The sequence below is a fragment of the Eumetopias jubatus genome, unplaced genomic scaffold, assembly GCF_037043125.1.
Source record: "Eumetopias jubatus isolate StellerSeaLion01/CBP00866 unplaced genomic scaffold, mEumJub1_p1.0 scaffold_9, whole genome shotgun sequence".
Lineage (NCBI taxonomy): Eukaryota > Metazoa > Chordata > Mammalia > Carnivora > Otariidae > Eumetopias > Eumetopias jubatus.
In genome coordinates, this window is record NW_028274815.1 from 111,330,193 (window position 1) to 111,351,358 (window position 21,166).

The window sequence follows — 21,166 nt, forward strand, 5'->3', positions numbered from 1 at the left end:
CTAGGTTTGTCCCCAACCCCCACCCCCCCAACTAGAAATAGAGTAAGTCTCTATTTACCGCATCATCTCTAATCGGGTACTGTTAGGGGTTGCTTCAGTAAGGTTAGATCTGAGGGTCTTAAACAACCTATCAGTGATAACACAGACTATACAGCTTTTCCCTCAACCTCAAACTACCATGCTGGGGTTTAGGTTAAACTGGAGTTGGGGAACTGGATTTGGGCAGATGGAAGCAAAGGGGAGGGGATGGGTCTTGAAGAAAACTATGTAGAGCTTTTAAACCGTTTCTATATAGAATTTTAATCTTAATATCATAAACCATTCCCCTCTATTCATTGTCCTTATCTTACTATCTTCTGAACTGTGTGGGCTTAATGAGACCCTGGGGTATTGAAACAGAATCCAAGAAAATGCAGAAGCTTTAGCATTCTCACCTTAGCATTTAGCATGCTCACCTTAACATGTACAGAACTATGATAATAAACACGATCACTAGCAGAGAGGACAGGGCCACCATCACTGCAATAATTGGCGTCTCATCTGAAATCAAAGAGAACAAAACATGTCATTACCATTGTGTGCAATGGAGGGCTCAAGTCAGCTGCTCGGGGAAACACCCAGATAAGGAAGAAGGGCTCATTCAATGCTTCTGTAGCTGGCAGGGCATGGATAGAGTGAGTGAGAGAACATTTCCCACTGCCACCCCAGGGCCAGTGTGGGTGGAAGGGGAAAAGGCAGGGTGAGCACCTAGGATGAGATGACACACCCACCCCATCCCTGACTTATACATTTGTTTACTCTGTCTCCCTGCATTAGATTAAAAACCCTCTGAAGGCAGAGACTTTATTTCCTTCATTGCTATAGAGCCTAAGACAGTGCTTAGCACATAAAAAATACTCAAATATTTGAAAGCATGAACACATCAATCCTGATGACAAGCTGGGTGTGCAGGGCTAACAATGTGCTCTGTCCCAAGCTCAATGGGCTCCATCTAGAGGAAGATGGGAGAGGAAGGAAAAAGGACAATTTTCCTATTGTAAACCCAAATGGTCTCCTGGCACAGAGAATACTGTTCCTGATTAAAGCAAGGAGACATTATTAGATCCTTAAGCACTATGTATTTAAAAATGCTGGGTACTCTTTTCTATCACTTTCAACAGCCACCTTTTACCAGGGAGAAGCCCAACTACAGCAACATCTGGCTTGAAGACAGAACAACTCCTCCCTTCATTCCACAGGGCCTGGCTTCCTATCCACCCAATACTTAGCCTCCTTTCTCATGGCAGCTGACCAGGTGCTGACTCATCCTCCTCCAGGCCCACATCCCCACCATGAACACACACAACCATTCTGAGTTTGTAACTATCTTCACCATTTCCCGTTCTGCTAAAAGGGAGGGCATGTCCCTCCCATGTAAAGGTCAATCCTGTCACATATGGTCTGGATCACATCCATTACTGTCACCTCAATGACTTGTCTTCTTGCCCAGTAACTGTATGCCAGGCACTGCTCCAGTCTCTGGGAACAGAGAAGTGATTAAGCAGACTCGTGAGCCTACATTCTGGGGGAAGCAGTGGCACACTATTCAGAAACAAGTAAACATACAATTTCAGACAGGGACAAGTGCTATGAAGAAAAGAGTAACGGGATAGAGACTGATGGGTTGGAGGGGGTTATTTTAGAGTGGTCTGGGAAAGTCTGAAGTGCTTATACTGAGCAGAGGTCTAAATAATGTGAAGATGTAAACCATGCAAAGATCTGGGCAAGGAACTTTCTAGGCACAGGGAATAGCAAGCATAACACCCCTTAGCAGCTTGGTGGGTTCAATAAATAGCACAAAGGCCAGTTTTAGTACAGGATGTGACTGGAGAGGTGGGCAGGAGCCAGAAGACTTGGGGCTTCATAGGCCATGGTTAGCAGTGCAGATTTAATTTTGAATGTGATGAGAAGCACTATGTGATTGGAGGGCTCTGAACAGGGCAGAAATATCACTGGATTTACATTCTTTTAAAAGATCAGCTAGCTAAACTGACTCATAAGCAGTAGTCATGAGGTGGGAAGTAATCCAGCAGAATATGGTGTCATAAGTACAGCCAAGAAAAGAGTTTTTCAAGGAGGGAGTAATCAACTCAATCAGATACTACAAAAGATTAAGTAGGTGAGTTTCACAGAGAAGTGAAACTGGATTTGACGAGACAGCAGCTATTGGTGACTATTTTAAGAGTGGTCTCAGTTGGAAAAAAAAAAAAAAGAGTGGTCTCAGTTGAGTAGTTGGTGAGGAAGCATAAATGGAGTGAAATAAAGATGGAAAGAGAAGACAGTGAGATACTGACTCTTTATTTGAGGTGAGGACTTCTACCATATAGAGGTGCAGAGAGAATGAACAGCAACTGGAGGGACATGTGGGATGGAGGGCTTTTTGTTTTGTTTTTTTAAGAGATGGGAGGTATTATACCATGCTTCTTTGTTTTTGTAAGATTTTATTTGACAGAGAGCCCCATGCGGGACTCGCTCCCAGGACCTTGGGATCATGACCTGAGCCAAAGGCAGACGCTTAACCGACTGAGCCACCCAGGCACCCCACCATGCTTCTTTGTTGATGGCAATTTTCAAACACACCCTGGTATGTGGCTCTCATCAGAAAATGAGCATTCAAACTGGCTAACTACTCCCTCTTCTTTTTTTTTTTTTAAAGATTTTATTTATTTATTTGAGAGAGAGAATGAGAGAGAGAGAGCACGAGAGGGAAGAGGGTCAGAGGGAGAGGCAGACTCCCTGCTGAGCAGGGAGCCAGATGTGGGACTCGATCCCGGGACTCCAGGATCACGACCTGAGCCGAAGGCAGTCGCTTAACCAACTGAGCCACCCAGGCGCCCCTCCCTCTTCTTTGAAGAGCTTTCATCTCTTGGTTTCCACAACAAAGCATGCTTCTGATTTTCTTTCTATCTCTTGGCTGCTCCATCTCATTTTAACTTGCTAGCTGTTCCTCTTCTAACACCAGGTCTCGAAGTGTCTGACTTCCCTGGGGCTCCGTCCCTAGCACTCTTCTCTGCACTCTATCTAGCTGATCTGATCAGACAGATGGCTGTAAGCGCAAATGACACACTAGCAATTCCCACATTTGCACTGCTTGGTCAGACCTCTCTTCTGAGCCTATATGCCACCCCACTTAAATTTCACAGGCAATGCAAACCTTATGTGTCTAAAGCCTTCCCCTCACCACTCAGTAGTGAACAATGCCATCCACCCTGCTGCTCAAGGAAGAAATGTGGATATCCCCTTGATTTCCTCTTACTTATCCATCTATATCCAACCCAGCTGCAAGTAATAGGTTTTAGGGCTAAAATCAATGCCTCCAATTTGTCTGCCTTTTTCCATTCTGTTGCCATCACTGTAGTCTCAATTCCTAGCCTCTCAACTGGATCACTATAAGCCTGTCTACTGCCAATCCATTCTCCACAAAGCAGGCGGAGTGGTCTCAGAAAGCGAGCCAGATCATGTTCCTCTCTTGTAAGACCTTTTGGTTTCCCAAGCCTTTAGAAAGAAATCTAACGCCCTCACTCCGGCCTAGAACAACCTCCCCCACCAGCCCCTACTCACCCTATCTCCTGCTACGCTCTCCCTGCTCACTCCACTTCAGCCACTGGCACCCTTCATGCTGAGTTCATTCCTTCCTTAGGCCTTCAAACATGTTATTCCATTCTGCTCTACACAGCCTCCCTCCATTCTTTGCCTGGCCACCTCCTAGTCATCTAGTTCTCACTTCAAGTGTTACTCTTCCTAAAGAGGTCTGACTTCCTAAAACTAACTTGCGATCCTAAGTTTTAGTTTCCTTAACGCTAAAATGAGTTATGTGAAGATTAAATGAGATCATCCATGTAAAGTTCTTGGCATAGTAAGCAGCACACATTATGTACTCAGAGTCAGTATTAGCTATTATCCTGTTATTCTCACAAAACAGTTATTGCCCTTGATAACACCTCCCACACTTTGTAATTATATATTTATTTGAGTATAGTTGATTAATGAGTGCCCTTCCTTTACACCATAAATTCCACAAGACCAAGAATTACATATCTGCTTTGTTTCTCACCATATACCTAAAACCCAGACAGAATTTCTCACACATCTGGCACTAAACAAATACTAGATTAATGATCTATCACTAAATATGTCTTTGTTAAATGCCAATCACAAAGGGGTGTACACCAGGCATTAAAAGAAGGTAATTAGAGACATCTGGCTTAAGATGGTGAATTGAATCCATAAGTTTACTTCTTTCTCTTCCCAAAAGTACACTGAAATGCTATAAGAAATATAAAAATACTAATAAATGAAAAGTATATGTGGAAGGCAACAAAGAGTGGCATTAGCAGACCTGAAACAGGGATTTGCAGAAAACAATGCAGAAGGAGTGACCGGACTGCTCCAGAAATCAATCAGAGCCAAAGAGCCTCCAGCTGAAACACCTCAAGCTTAGAGTCAACCAGGCCTGGGGATGAGAGTGGGCACTGGGGTAGCAGGATGGTATTTAACCAAAGCTTTGTCAATGCAGGGCCAGCACATCCACAGGCTGGGTAACAAGCTGTGGGGCCCCATCCAGCCTCAGCTCAGAAAACAGCACCCAATATAGAGTGGAGGATTTGTCAAGAGAGTGCTGACGGCTCCCCCGCCCCCAGAGAAGTTGTACATTTGGCATTTAACAATGTACACCCCTTTGTGATTGACATTTAAAACTCTGTATTATGGAAAACTTTCAAACTCACATACGTGTAAAGAGAACACTACAATGCATCCCTGTGTATTTACCACTTTACTTCAGGGTTAGCACTTACATGCTTTTCATCTCTACCAGGGTTTCTCAACCTCATGATAATGACATTTTGGGCCAGATAACTGTCCGATGTAAGGGGCTGTCACGTGCACTGTAAAATGTTTAACAACAACCCTTGCCTCTACCTACTAGGTGTCAGTAGAAAACCTCAATTGTGATGACCAAAGTCATCTGCAGACATTGCCAAATGTCCTCTGGAGGGAAAACCACCCTGAGTTGAGAACCACTTGTCTATGCCCACCCCACTGGATTATTTTATTTTTTTAAAGATTTTGTTTATTTATTTGAGAGATAGTGAATGAGAGAAATCACAAGCCGGGGGGAGAGACAGAAGGAGAGGGAGAAGCAGACTCTGCTGAGCAGGGAACCCGACATGAGGCTCGATCCCAGGACCCGGGGATCATGACTGGAGTCGAAGGCAGACGCTCAACCAACTGAGCCACCCAGGCGCCCCTCCACTGGATTATTTTAAAGCAAAGCTGGGACATATCATTTCAACTGTAATTACTTCAATATGTAACATTAAGAGATAAGGATTCTTAGTATAATCATAGTACCATTATCCTATTTATAAAGCAACATTAATTCCTTAATATGATTTAATATTCAGTTACTGTTTAAATATCCCTGTCTCATAACTGTCTTTTCTGATTTGGTTAGAACTGGCATCCAGAGAGGGTCTTTACATTGCACGTGATTGCTAGGTACACTCGGCCCACGGATAGTTTCCTGGGTCAGCCCTGATGACAGAAGGGACAAGGGTGGGGCCTGAGGTAATTCTAGTAGGCCACAAGACATGAATTAAGGGGAAAGAAGAAAAGAAGGCAGCTCCACCTAGAGGATAACAACATCCAACTTCCTAAACCATGACTGAACCCCTAGTTGAGGATGTGTTCTTGTTTCTCCTCACAAAGGGATACCTACTGTGAACACATTCTAATCCACTCAATGCTCCAGAGCAAAGCTCAACCGCAGTTTTACAGGCGACCTTCACAAATACCAAGGACAGCAAATGGTAGTCCTGGGAAACAGACATAATATAAGAAATAGAATAAATCTTTAAAAACATATTGCAGGGGCGCCTGGGTGGCTCTGTTAGTTAAACGTCTGCCTTCGGCTCAGGTCATGAACCCAGGACCCTGGGACCAAGCCCACAAGCCCCATGTTGGGCTCCCTCCTCAGCGGGGAGTCTGCTTCTCTCTCTCCCTCTATTCCTCCTCCAATTCGTGCGCACATACACTCTCTCTCAAATAAATAAGATTTTTAGAAAAAATTAAAAATTAAAAAAATATATCGCAATCTGTGCAAGAGGACACTGCATTGACTTTATTTTTATTTATTTAATTTATTTATTTGAGAGAGAGAGAATGAGAGATAGAGAGCACGAGAGGGAAGAGGGTCAGAGGGAGAAGCAGACTCCCTGCTGAGCAGGGAGCCCGATGTGGGACTCGATCCCGGGACTCCAGGATCATGACCTGAGCCGAAGGCAGTCGCTTAACCAACTGAGCCACCCAGGTGCCCCTGCATTGACTTTTTTAAAAAGCCAGTACAGAACAAGGAGTAATCTCACACCTATCAGGAACTACTACTATCAAAAAACAAAACAAAACAAAACCAGAAAATAACAGGTGTTTGCCAGGATGTGGAGAAACTAGAACCCTTGTTCACTGTTGGTGGAAATGTAAAAATGGTACAGCTGCTGTGGAAGCAGTATGGTGGTTTCACAAAAAAATTAAAATAGAATTACTGTATTATCGAGCAATTCCACTTCTGGGTATATGCCCCAAAATCGAAAGCAGGGTCTCAAAGAGATATATGTACACCCATGTTCCTGGCAACATTAGTCACAATAGCCAAAACACAGAAGCAACCAAATAAATGTCTATTGCTGGGAGAACAGACAAGCAAAATGTTGTATACACACACAGAATATTTTCAGCCTTAAAAAGGGAGGAAATTTTTTTTTTTTAGATTTTATTTATTTATTCATGAGAGACAGAGAGAGAGAGAGAGGCAGAGAAAGAGGAAGAAGCAGGCTCCCCGCGGAGCAGGGAGCCCGATGTGGGACTTGATCCCAGGACCCCGGGATCATGACCTGAGCCAAAGGCAGATGCTTAACTGAATGAGCCACCCAGGCGTCCCCAAAAGGGAGGAAATTCTAAAATATGCTACAACATGGATGAACCTTGAAGACCTCAGGCAAAGTGAATAAGCCAGTCACACAAGGACAAATACTGTATGATTCCACTTACATGAAGTGCCTAGAGTAGTGAAATTCATAGAGTCAGAAAGAAGAATGGGGGTTGCCAGGGGCTGGCAGAAGGGAGGAACAGGGAGTTACAGTTTAACGGGCATGGAGCTTCAATTTTACAAGATGAAAAGAATTATGGGGATGGATGGTAGAGACGACTGCCCAACAATGTCAATGAACTCAATGCCAGTGAACAGTACACTTAGAAATGGTTAAAACAGTAAATTTTGTTACGTGAATTTTACCACGATAAAAAAAATTGAGGAAAAAAGGAGCAATTTGGGAATTGCTAAAACTAAAACATGAAACTAGAAACTAAAACATGATTGGGGGAGAAACAATCTCAATAGAAAGGCTGAAAAGGAGAAAAGATGAAACAGAAAAACAAATTAGTAATGTGAAAGACCAAATCATGAAAGTTCCCAGAACACAGAGCAGTAAGAGTGAGATGGAAAGTGCAACAGTAAAGAGACAATCCAAATACTAGATCTAGGAATTCCCAAAGAGGAAAACAGTAAGGAAGGAGGGAAAGAAATTATATGAGAAAGTTTTCTTAGTAGACCAAAAGGGACCATCAAGTTTGAGTGGCAATACTGAAAAAGGAGCTTTACCTAGGTACATCCTGACAAAGCTTTTGAAACTTTGGATTGAAATCAACCAACCAACCAGAAGCCACCTTAAAAACTTCTAGCAGAAGAAAAAAGGCTCCCTACAGAGAAACAAGAATCAGATTTATGTATGACCGCACATCTAAAATAGCACCACCAAAGTCAATAATGCCACTGTCTACCAAGTTCTTAAGAAGGACTCTGAACCTGGAGTTATTCATCTAGCCAAATTTTCATTTGAGCATGAGGTCAAAACAAAGCCATTCTGGCTTTAGGGTCAGACAAACCTAAGAGTTCAAAACTCTACTATCCTACTTAGTCGTAGTAAGACAATCTCCTGGAAACCTTGTGGAATGCCTTATGAAATGCAAATATATTATCACTCTCCACCTCTTACAGTCAGTGGATGATTTAAAAGAAGCAACACTGGGGCGCCTGGGTCGGTTAAGCGTCTGCTTTCAGCTCAGGTCATGATCTCAGGGTCCTGGGATGGAGCCCCGCATTGGGCTCCTGCTCAGTGAGGAGCCTGCTTCTCCCTCTGCCCCTCCCCCTGCTTGTGTTCTCTCTCTCTGTCAGATAAATAAATAAAATCTTAAAAAAAAAAAAAAGCAACATTTGAAAAGTGTCTGATATCAAAGGAAAAGATTTGGCTTTGGCATCCAGAAGCTCACACACTAGCAGAAAACCTCAGTCCAGATTTTAGGATCAGGAAGATCCCTTTGTCTTGAAAACAGGGAAAGGACAATCCAAATGTAGCCCACTGCCAGCTTGTATAAATAAAATTTTATTGGAGTAGAGCTGTTTGCATTCATTTACTTACTGCCCATGACTGCTTTTGCACTACAAACGTAGGGCTGAATAGATGTGACAGAGATAATATGACTGCAAAACTGAAATTCTTTATTATCTGGTCCTTGATAGAAAAAGTCTGCTGAACCCTGATCTAGAATGTTATTACCACCTCTGCTCTTAAATAATTCTAGGCCAAATATCACCTTTTGTGGGTAATTGCTCATTTCTTATACATCCATAACACTACATACCTACTCTGCTACAACACTAATCCCCCTGAATTAAAGTCACTGATTATATGTCTATTAAATTACAAATTTCTGGAAGGCATGCATTCAAGATCACACTCAGATATTCCTGCACTCAATATTTATTGTTTCACTCAATAAATATTTATTGAGTGACTTATTGTGCCAGGCAGGTCTTGAGGGTACAGTAGGGAATAAATCAAAATTCCTTACCCTTATGAAGCTTATATTCTAGTAGAGGAGAAAGAACAACAGGTAGTAATGAGTGCTATGAAGAAAAATAAGGCAGGGTAAAAGAGGAAATGGGGGAGGCGTTCTGTGATGTAAGATGGGGTGGTGAGAACAAGTCCTGAATGAATGAATGGATGGAATAAGTAAGGCAAGAACAAGTCCAGTATTGTTTATGACCAACAGTAGTAGAGTTGACAACTATAAGCAATATGACAAGAGAGCTCGCCAGATAACTTAGAAATAAAAATGATTACAGTTAATATTTTAGCACTTACATAGCAGACACAGCAAAGCACCATATACATATCATTCAATTATCTTAAGAACCCTAAGATAGGTATCATTATTAACCCTGTTCTATGGGTGAGGAAACTGAGCACAGAGATTAACTTGCCCATACTGCAAAGCTGCAAATCAAAAGCAAAATCACAAAGTTACACTATTCTCCAGATTCTTCATAAACTACAGGACCAACACCACTTTGACTCTTCCAAGCTTTCAGGGCAGAACAGCCCTCTGTCATAGAAGTAAGATTTTACCTTTTGACATCTGAATTACATCCATGTTTCTGATACGGTTAAGGACAATACAGATAGTAAAGATGTCCCCAGGCCTCTGTGAGGGAAAGACTCACATCTATTACGAAAACAGGAGAGAACTTACAGCTCCCTGTGTCAAATTTTGGACTTGGAGATAGGCTCAGGATCAAGTCACTCTCTTAGGGTACCTCCCTAACTGGACAGAATCATCATCTCATCTCTCAGGCTTGTCTTGGTCTAGGTCTTCTGGAGGTGGCCTTGCATGATGCAGGTGTAGGCAAGGGAAGCACACTGGTCTATTCCTTGCCCAACCCCCACCTCCTCTCCACTATCCATTCTAGCAAAATGTCACTCCTAGACTCAGGCTATGGGGATAGCATTTCAAAAATACTAAAATGGTGTTCTGGGACAACAGATGTCTTAGTTGCTATATTCTTTTTGCAAGAAAACAAACGGTCATGTTATTCTAAGGGCTCACATGCAGACAGGTGAGTCACCTAAAGACTCAGACCACCTTGGTCAACTACAAAAATAATCACTGAAGTAAGCCACATTCCTTTAACCTCAATTCCTAAGATCTGTTTGTTTCATCTCTACACTTTTCAATATTAGTATTCATCAATTCTCAACAGTAGAGTTGTAATGTTTTAAGTGCTTCCTATTGGCTTTAAAAATAGCAAAAAATATCAGGTTGCCTCAAGAGCCCAAACCACTGGGCTAAGCCCAATCTTGTCTTGGGCCAAATTATCATTCAGAAACTAATTTCTATTGCCCACCTATCTTCCCTAAGGCCTCTGGAGTTACCATTCTAAAACAAAAATCTGACAATGTCACTTCTTCCTTCCCCTCACCAGGAGACACCCTGGCCCTTGAGGTCACTGCACCAGCAGGTCCACTGTGCTGAGGCTAGCTCTGGCCACTCCCTCCACTTCACGCGCCTCAACTGTGCACAGTTCCTTAAATATTTGACTTGCTCTTTCATGGCTCATTGCTTTTACCCTACCTGGCACATCCTCATTTTCCTCAGTCACTATATTAATTTAAACTGCCCAAAGTTCACCCCCACACCTCCTTCTAGGCATGAGTCTTTTACACTCTCTTGCAGCACTTTGTGTGGTACAGCCAAATAACATGTAGCTGAGTGGACTTTGATGCTTACTGTTCACAGGTTTCTTCCATGAGACAGGTAATATTTTTTTCTTTCTGGAATCCTTAGCATCTAACGGATACCGAATGAATATATAATTAAAGGTACTAACGGAAAGCCATGGAGTTCACAATAATAATGTCATTTACTATGATGATCAAAAAATACTTTTTTAGAAAGCCGGGGGAGCAGGTGATCTGATGTGAAAGCTGAGCAACCTGAATGAGCCTCTGGGGTTCAACAGAATGCTTATCACGTCTGCTTCTAGAACTCTGTAGTTCAAGGACTCCTTCTTCACAAATGTTTAGAGGATACTATTCCAGACTTTAAAAAAACCCAAAAAACAAAAACCAGGATGCCTGGGTGGCTCAGTCGGTTAAGCGTCTGCCTTTGGCTCAGGTCATGATCTCAGGGTCCTGGGATCAAGCCCTGTGTCAGGCTCCCTGCTTGGTGGGAAACCTGCTTCTCCCTCTCCCTGTTCATGCTCTCTCTTGCTCACTCTCTCTCTCTCTCTCAAATAAATACATAAAATCTTAAAAAAAAAAAAAAGGTACAGGGCAGGAGAACAGCTAAATGTCTACAGTCACAGTAGTACTGTTGCGAGATGACCCTGCCTTGGGAGCTGCCTTACACACAGCCTCCAAGAGGCTTACCAGTGCCCCTGTGTCCATGAGTCCCTGACCTCCTTAGTCTCCCATCAACAATAACAGTAACAGAAGGGTGCGATGGTAGGACTGGCAATGTCAAAGCCAGCACTTGCTGAGCAACTGCTATGTGCTGACCTAGCAGTAGGCCAAGCACTTTATATGTGTTACTCCTTTCTCCAAAACAACCCTATGAAGGAAACTGTGTTCCTATCCAATTTTGCAAATGGTGAAAAGAGGCACAGGGAAGTCAGATATCTACCCCACGCTGCTGGTAAGTAATAAGAGTCAACTCACAAACCCAGATGGCCTAGCCCCAGAGTCCAGGGCCTGCTTTTAACCACTGCATTCACGGCTTCTCCAAATATTCCACTATGCCACTCACTCTCCAGCCTTAATATATATATCAAGATCATTCAATAGCATTTTCTTACACAGGAAAATCTCTAAACAGATGAATGAGAGTATGCATCACTATCCTGCTCAAACTTCACGAGAACAGGAAGTAGATGTTACAGATTCCCCTTCAAGACCAAAGAACCCATTCCCCTAGCTGCTGGGAGGGTTAGTGGCTAACAGTTCTCAGCAAGTCCTTTCCCAGGAACTGCCCTTGGCCTAAGAGAGTAGCCTGGCCCAGGGGAAAGCCCCTGCCCCCCTCTACTCCAGCTCCAGAGCTTGTTGCAGGATTGACTGAGGGCTTTGCTGCCTTTGCTCTGACCACGTGGCATCTCTCGTCCTCTCTCCTCAACACTACTGCCTTCGGTGCTTCGCAGGTGCTATGGACTCTCCAGTAAGCCTGTTATCTCAGAGTCTGCTCTCTCTAGAACAAAACTAATAAAACCAAGATGTAAAATTAGTGAAAACTGAAGAACAATGGGAGAGTGCACTCATGACCACTGACTTCATGCGGAAGAGGCACTCAGGAGATAATGACAGAACTGGATTTAATGCATTAATATATATTACACAAATCACCCGAATTAACACCAGTAGAAATGCTTTAAAAAGAAAAGCTGGTTACAAAAGGAAAAGTACTGTTGTGATTCCACTTAAATTAGGTAGCTAGGACAGACAAATTTATAGAGACAGAAAGTAGAATAGTGGTTACCAGGGGCTGGGAGAAGGGAGAAATGGGTAGTCACTGTTTAATGTTTAGAGTTTTAGTTTGGGATGATAAAAACGTTCTGGAGGTGGATGGTGGTGATAGCTGCACAACAATGTCTTAATTTCACTGAACTATACAGTTAAAATGGAAAATTTCATATGATGTATATTTTACCACAATTAGAAAAAAATCAAGTTCTACTGAATAACATGGGATATATTTAAAAAATAATACACACGAGAAAATAACCAGTTTCTTAGACTTCAAAAGAAAGGAAGCAAAGTTCCCTGCCTCCCTTCATCTCTTTTTATTCCTTTCTGTTTTGACAATTAAAACACCAGCCATTGCTATTCAAAAGCATCCCAGAGACCAGTGCAGAAAAACTTACAATTTAATTCATCTGCATAAGACACACTTTGCTTGGCAAACCCATTATGATGCAAATATTTTAAAATAATTTGCCTCATTTCTCAGAAAGCATTTGGTTTTAAAATCAGAATGTGATATCAAAATTTATAGAAATACTTCTAAAGGTCTGCTCTGGTAAAAATGTCATTACATTTGGCGCTTTACATATTGCTGAGAATATGTACATCTCTTCATTTTTCTGTTTGGTCAAAAGCAATTATACAACATTTTTTTTTAACTTAAAAAGGATATATGCTAATACATATTAATAATATGTCACAATTAGCAATATTCTATATAATTAAGGTAATTTCATTTCTTTTTAACAACAATATTGGAACTACTCAAATCCATGTTAGTTAACCAGGCAAAAAAGGAATAATATTGGGGCAAGAAAAGGCTGAATATTAAGAAAATACACTATGTAGAGGAAGAAAGCAGAGATTGTATGTTTAATCTTAAAGCTATAACACTTTGACTTTTGACTTTAAGACTGGTTAAAAGAGTTTTAGAGAGCAAATATAAGTTATCTATTGCAATATAAATCTATTAAGTCTACATTTGGTAGTGAGAATCTAGTAAGCAAATGTGAATAGCAAAGACACTACTTGATAGAAACTAGTTCCTGAGTTTAAGAAAGTGAGAGCTGGAGAATTACAAGAAATCTGTGCACAGTAGAACACCTCACTAATACAGTGGCAGATGGACAACACATAAAGGATTATAGTATCTACTTTTCTGATTCAAATGCTCCCTTACTTAGTGGGAATTCATTTAAGCCTGCAAATGTTTTATTAATTAGGCAGGAAAAACTGTGCATGGTTAAATAGTGGAATAAGAATAAAAAGCCCCAGAAAGCTCATTTAATAAAATAAGAAATCACAGGAGAAAAATTGGTTCATGGATTAACATTACCCAAACTCAAATGCAATGATTATTTTTTAGACTTTTGGGTGATCTCTTTCTCTTACACCCTCTGATGATAACCTTACTATTGTCCTAAGCAAAATGAGCCACTACACGTAAGTACCCGCGCATTCTGTTCTCTGGTGACCAGGGATTTGGCAGGCCTGCTTAGACCACTGATATAGCATCTCCAGCCATAGGGACATTACACCAGAGAGGTGAAAACCCATAAAATCCATATAAAATGACAAAGGGTCGACACTTTTATAGACTAGGGAAAACAACACAAAAAGCTAGGATGTTTACAGGCAATTATTGACTAGACATCAGGAATTAACTATGGTGTAGCAATTATGGCTTAATATTACCAAAGGATGATATTAGCAAAGTGACATGATAAAGTGAGATACAGCTGTTTTATTACTTGTTAAAAGACGTCATAACTGTTAGAACCCATAATCTATATTTAAAAACATAGTGAATATTTGTTTCTGTTACTCTTCTCTACAAGGTTAATATGGAAACAACTTAAGGGAATGTGAACACACAACCATACAGACGCACAAGGTTACCATAGACTGTGAGCAAACATGATGAATATTGTACATTATAAAGGGGACAACAGACATAAGGTGAGTGGCTCACCTCTTCTGTCCTTCGAGTCAGAATTACCTGTGTAATAAGTGAGAAATAGAAACATTCATTCTCAAATTAAAGAAAACCATTACAATTCAACCTAAGTTAAGACAAAATAAGCTCTAGGAAAACAGATAACTTTCTTCTTTATATATGTTGGAGCTAAAATGAGGTACCCTCCAACAAATGGGAAACAGGATTACCCAGACTCACTAAACTTTAACCAGTGATTTGTCCTTCTCTCTGAGTACAAAAACAACACAACAGAAATCTTCAAAAAAAAGTACAAGAACACAAAAAAATACAAACACAACAGTATTAGAGGTCTTTATGTCTTTTAGGCCATTAAAATGCAATAGCACAAAATTAAGGATATAAAAGACCTAAATGGTAACGGGTAACAAAATCTAACCAGTCTGAAAAAAAAAAAATCTAACTAGTGTAGACTAAATTCTATATATTAATAGAGTAAACTTTTTCAAAGGCTTGTGGAATACCCACAAGTCCTTATAAATTATTTCCCATTGTAGAAATAACACAGACAGTATTCCTTCTTCATGATGCAGTAAAACTAGAAATTAACAAAGAAAACACCTGAACATTAAAAGCAAAGGCAAGCTGTAAAATACCTAAAAAATAATAAAATCATTCTTGTGGCAGAATCCACCAACTCTCCCCCAGTAATAGTCTCTTCTTCCTCTTGGTACAGAAACCCTGTTTTTGTTTTGTTTTGTTTTTTAAGCTGAGCACAAAGCTGTCTGGCTAGAGACTGCATTTCTAAGACTCCTTTGTGCCAAATGTAGTTGTATGAAGAATTCTAGGCAATAGGATGTAAGCAAAAGTGATAAGGGTAACTTCTGGATCACATCCTTTGGAAAAGAAATTGTCCCCATTTCCTCTGTTCCCCCTTCCCTGGGGCTGGAACCAGAACCTAATGATGAGAGCCATTTCTGACCAAGCAGATGAGGGCAATTTTGTTGGGATGGTAGAGCTGGTAAGAAAAAAAGAACTTGGGGGCACTTGGGTGGTTCAATCGATTAATTGGCTGACTCTTGATTTTGGCTCAGGTCATGATCTCAGGGCTGTGAGATAGAGCCCCACATTGGGCTCCGCCATGGAGCCTCCTTAAGATTCCCCCCGCTGCCCCCCGTCTCTGTCTCTGTGCCTGGATGGCTCAGTCAGTTGAGTGTCTGACTCTTGGTTTCGGCCCAAGTTGGGCTCTGCACTCAGGGTGGAGTCTGCTTGTCCCTCTCCCTCTGCTCCTCCCTCCCACCCCGCCCTGCTCTCTCTCTCATGAATTAAAAGATTCTCTCTCTCCTTCTGCCCCTGCCTCCCTTTAAAAAAAAAGAAAAAGAAAAAAAGAACTCAGTCCCTGATAAGGCAAAGCCTTCTGTCTACCTCTGGAATGTGAGAGGGGAGAGAGATACCTTTGTCTGCCTAAGTCACTGAATTTTGGTATGCCTTTATCAGAGTAGTTTAGGCTGCACCATAACTAATACAACTACCTACAAGAACACTTACGGGACATGGCTAAAGCTGTGCTTATAAAAATTCACAGCATCAAATATACGAATTAACTGGGAAAAATGAAAATAAAAACAAGTCAAGCATTCAATTCAGGAAGAAAGAAAGACCACAAAATAAATCTAAGAAAAGCAGGGAGAAGGAAGGAAGAGTAAGAATAAAAAAGAAATTAATGAAATAAAAACTGAAAAATGGTAGAACTAATAAATATACAATAGCAGACTCTCTAGAACTAATAAATATACAATAGCAGACTCTCTGGAAGAAACAAACAACAAAGTGTGAAACATAAATGGTTATCCAACTCAAGCATGAAAATGGACATAAATATATAACAAATATTAACAGCTATGTAGGAAATTAATCTTAAGAGATGACTTTTCCTCAAATCCATTCAAGTAATTTTTAAAACATGAATGAGACGCATAGTTTTCTAGGTCACGGACAACTAAAACTTATCAAAAATAGCACACATAAATTAAAAAAAAAGCACATATATAAAGGAAACACCTAGACCAATTTAAATAACTTAACGAATGTCAATGGAAAAACCCCAAATACAGTAGTATCAAACAAACTGCTACAGTTCATTCAAGGAAAATACAACATGACCAAGTAGGGTTGTTTTTGCATAAATGTAAATAGTTCAAAGTCAAGAAATCTATTAAAATGATTCACCATAGCATATTATAAAAAGAAAAAAATCATAACAATCTTGCTCATTGATGCTGAACAGGCAACTGGCAAAATTTAACACCCATTCTTGACATACATGCTCTTTAAAGCAGGAATAAATTCATAAAACCTAAACATGATAAATATGTTTACCTCAACCTAAGAGTCAGCACCATGGTTAATGGAAAACTATTAAGAACATCCTTCTGAAAGTCAGATAAAAGACACTGCTTTTACCACTACTTCCTAATTTTGTTCTGAAGGTATTCACCAATGCATTTAAAGAGAAAAAGAAAGAGACTGATTTGAAGATTTATGATAATTGAAGAAAACTATGTCAAACACTGAGGAAATTTATTAAGATGACCAGGATAAAATGTACCTACAAAAGTCAATAGCTTTATGTAGTATACCCAAAACTAAAATAATGACCTAGATCAATTATAGCTCAAAAAAAAAAAAAAAAGTCAATAGCCTTCATAGCCCCAACAGCAGCCAGTTAGAAGACATAGAAGAAAATACTCCATTTATACTAGCAAAACACCAAAATAACAAAAAGAAAACCCCTGAAATATCTAGAAATAAGCTGAATAAAACATGTGCAACATTCAGTGGCAAAAACTTTAACACTTCCAAGACATACAAAGTAAGACTTCAGCAAATGGAATACACTGCATTCTTGGATAGAAAGACTTAAAGATGGGGAGCCTGGGTAGCTCAGTTGGTTAAATGTCCGCCTTTGGCTCTGGTCATACTGCAGGGTCCTGGGATCCAGTCCTGCATCAGGATCCCTGCTCATCAGAGAGCCTGCCTCTCCTCTCCCTCTGCTGCTCCCCCTGCTTGTGCTCTCTCTCTGTCAAATAAATAAATAAAATCTTTAATTAAAAAAAAAAGACTTAAAGATGCCAGTTGTCCCTGTTAATCTATAAATGTGACATAATAAAAACTTTTCTCCTATTATGTAAGTTGATTCTAATGTTCATAAAGAAAAATAATCATGAATTGCTAGCGAAATTCTGAAAAATAAGATTAACAAGGGATGACTAACCTTATCAAATACTCAATAATTTTACAGTTACAATTATTAAAACAGTGAGGTTCTGACATGGACAGAGAAAATAAAATACAAATGCCAAGAAACAGAACTCAAATACATATGGGAATCTAAATACATATCAGAATTCAATATATGATAAGGTAGCATTTTGAATCAGTGAGGAAAAAAATAGATATTCATTAAAAGGTATTGGGACAAGTCGTTAACCATTTGGGGGGGGGAAAAACAGATCCATAGCTCACACTTCACATCACAATAAATTCCAGATGGATCAAAGATTTAGGCACACACCCACATATACATATATAGATGAAAGAAACCATAAGTCTAGAAGAAATAATTAGGAAAATTATTTTGTAATACTGGAGTAAGAAAAGCCTTCCTAGTGGTGCCTGGGTGGTACAGTCGGTTAAGTGTCAGACTCTGGGTTTTGGCTCAGGTTATGATTTCAGGGTCCTAGGATCAAGCCCCACCATGGGCTCTATGCAGAGTCGGCTTGAGATGCTCTCTCCTTCTCCCTCCAGCCTCCCACTTGTACACTTTCTCTCTCTCTCTCTAAAATAAATAAATAAATCTAAAAAAAAAAGTCTTCCTGTATATGATCTAATACCAAGAAAACATTTAAACTGATAATTTTTTTAAATTAAAAAATATTTTAAATTGCTTATGATAGTTTCTGCAATGAAGAAAAGCTAGATGAGCAACTGGGGAAAAATATTTGCAACTTTATCACAGGTAGGCAAAGGTTCGTTTTCCTAACATTAAAAAGCTTCTATAAATGAGTCAGAAAAACCTGACATTCTCTTAAGAAAACCAGGCAAAGGATACCAACAGAGTTCTTAGAAAAAGAAATACAAATGATCTTTCCAAATATGGAAAGATGCTCACCCTCACTCAGTGAAATGCAAATTAAAGCTACACTGAGATGCTAATTTTCACCTGTCAGACTGGCACAGATCCAGAAGTTTGGTAATTTACTGCAGTGAAGACAGCTTAGGAAAACAGGCACTCTGACACACTGTTCATAGGAATCAATTTCCCAATAGAGGAAAATCTGGCAATATCCACCAGTTTACAAATGCATACTTAAAAATAATTTATCCTACCACTATTCTCATATATGCTTGAAATGACAAATTTTATTGTTTGTACTCTGAAAATAACCTTAATGTATACTGATAGGGAAGACTGGATAAATACATTAAGGTATATCCATACAATGAAGCAGCTCTTCATTGTAATATAGAACAGGTACGAAAGGCTTACGAAAAAAAGCAATGTGCAGAAATATACACAATACGTATGTGTATCATTTGTTATAAATACAAGAAAAAGGAATATATATGTATACATATACATACATACATATATAAAAAGGAAAAAGAGACTCAAAGCAAAGGTCAAAAGGAGAGAAAAATTTAAAATAAAGAATCAATCTAGGATATGTCCAATATCCAAATAATAAAAGAGTTTTAGAAGAAGAAAACAGAGAAAATGGACAATGGAAGAAAATTTCCAAATACAAGAAAAATTTCCTGAACTGAAGAACCAAAAATTTCCAGAATCGAAGAACCAAGGCTCCAACGGTCCTATCAAATATCCAGCATAATGAAAGAGAAATATCCACATCAAGACACATTTCCATGAAATTTCAGGACACTAATGATAAAGATCTTTCAAAAACACACCAAAGTGTGATTAAGAATCAGGACAGCAACAGAATCCTCCAAGCCTGGGAATTAGGAGTCAGGACAATGCTTTCAACATTCTGGAGAAAAAAAATACGTCCTCTAATTCTATACACAGCCCTACAGACATTTTTAGACATGTAAGGCCTCATGCAATGTACCTCCCATGACCCCCTATATCTCAGGAAGCTACTGGAAGATATGTTCTACCAAATTATGGGGTAACCAAGAAAGAGGTCAATATAGAAGTCAGGAAGCAAAGGGAATTTCCAAAATAATAGAGAAGGGAAATACCACACCAACACCTGGGCAGCAGCCCTGATGATCAAGCCTAGACTTGAGTAAGACAATGGACAACTCAGGAGGAAGATCTCTAGGAAAAAATAAATAACAGATTACCTTACAGATCTGACTTTACTGAAAACTGTATTGAGAGGCTATGGAAAGTATGAGAAGAATTGGCTAGCAACAGGCAAAAAGAAAACTAAAACAGAAATATAAGGCAATTGGGGCACTTGGGTGGCTCAGTCAGTTAAGTGGCCGACTCTTGGTTTCAGCTCAGGTCATGAGCGCATGGGTCGTGAAACCCAGCCCCGTGATGGGCTGCATGCTCAGTAGGGAGTCTGCTTGAAGATTCTCTCCCTCTGCCCATCCCACCACTTGTGTGAGTGTGCACACTCTTTCTTTCCAATAAATAAATAAATATTAAAAAAAAAGAACTATAAGGCAATTATAAAATCCAGGAAAAAATTGTACAAAAAAAGAAAAATCATCACATTATACATATAACTCAGCAGGGAATAACATTATAGTTATAATAATATAAAACATCAAATACTGATTTAACCAAAAATTATGATGTAACAATTATGGGAGGACTGGTGAGATGGTAGTGATGAGGAGGATGTGGGGGTTCAGGCTGTGACATCCTGATGTACCATAAAGGTTTCCTTGTGTTTTACTGATCTTGAAAAAGTCACCAGTGAAATGCAGTCTGTCTCCCCTGAGACATGAAATGTGTTAACTGTACAATAACCGGCTTCTTAGCTATGGCATAATTTGGACCTAAGGCAGATAATGGAAAACTCAATTCCCTAACAGCAGAGTGCAAAGACCACAAAAGCGAGAAATAGGCCTAACCTGCTATTCGACAGCCCTGAGATCTAAAACAAATCATTTAACCTCTATAGTCTTACATTAAACATCTATTAAAGGGAAATAATTATCCATGGTCATGTCACAGAACTGATAAATGAAGACAGTACAGAACAGACATGAAGAACACAGGATGCAGTCAGTCAGGCCTGGATTACTGTCTCACCTTTCCCACTGACTATTTTAGCTTGTACAAGTTTATTTTGTCTTCCCTCCTGAAGTAATGGCCATAACTCACAGCAAGAAATGCATTCTACACTGTTACTCAATAGGGGTTTCTGTAAAACTGAAATAAGTTTCACAAAATGATATATGAAACACAAAAAGAATAGAAATGGAACAGGACCATCCACTTAAAACAAATCATGATGGCCCACTAAACTGATTTCATGAATTGGTCATGACCTGTACTTCGAAAAATACTCCCTAAGTTACAGTTTCATCATTGTAAAACTCCTCCACCTGCAAAACATAAAATAGACTTCAGAGGATTCATAGGATACTTCATAGGATTACTTTATAAAACTCTCAGTACAACGCCCACCACTTAAAAATAGTGCTTGCCATGTGCAGGTGTGCACTGTAAATGCTTTACCTCTATCAACCCATTTCATCCTGATAGTTCCCCTACAAGGTAAGTATTATTACTGTCACTTGTTCTTATTTTACAGATGAAGAAACAAACTGAGGCACAGAGGTTAAATAAACTTGCCTGCGG

At 39.8% G+C, this 21,166-nt stretch overlaps 1 protein-coding gene across 7 annotated transcripts in view; it reads right to left on the reverse strand.

Moving 5' to 3' along the window:
• Window positions 1-21,166, reverse strand: part of PTPRA (protein tyrosine phosphatase receptor type A) — a 159,323-nt gene that overhangs the window by 46,174 nt on the left and 91,983 nt on the right. For 6 of the 7 annotated variants that reach the window (XM_028118585.2, XM_028118584.2, XM_088026723.1 and 3 more), the window contains 2 exons: window positions 14,359-14,385; window positions 456-540 (listed from right to left, as the gene is read on the reverse strand). In XM_028118585.2, coding sequence (XP_027974386.1) covers window positions 456-540; window positions 14,359-14,385 — 112 coding nt within the window. The remainder of the gene's footprint in view (window positions 1-455; window positions 541-14,358; window positions 14,386-21,166) is intronic. The other variant, XM_088026725.1, reaches the window with a different exon arrangement.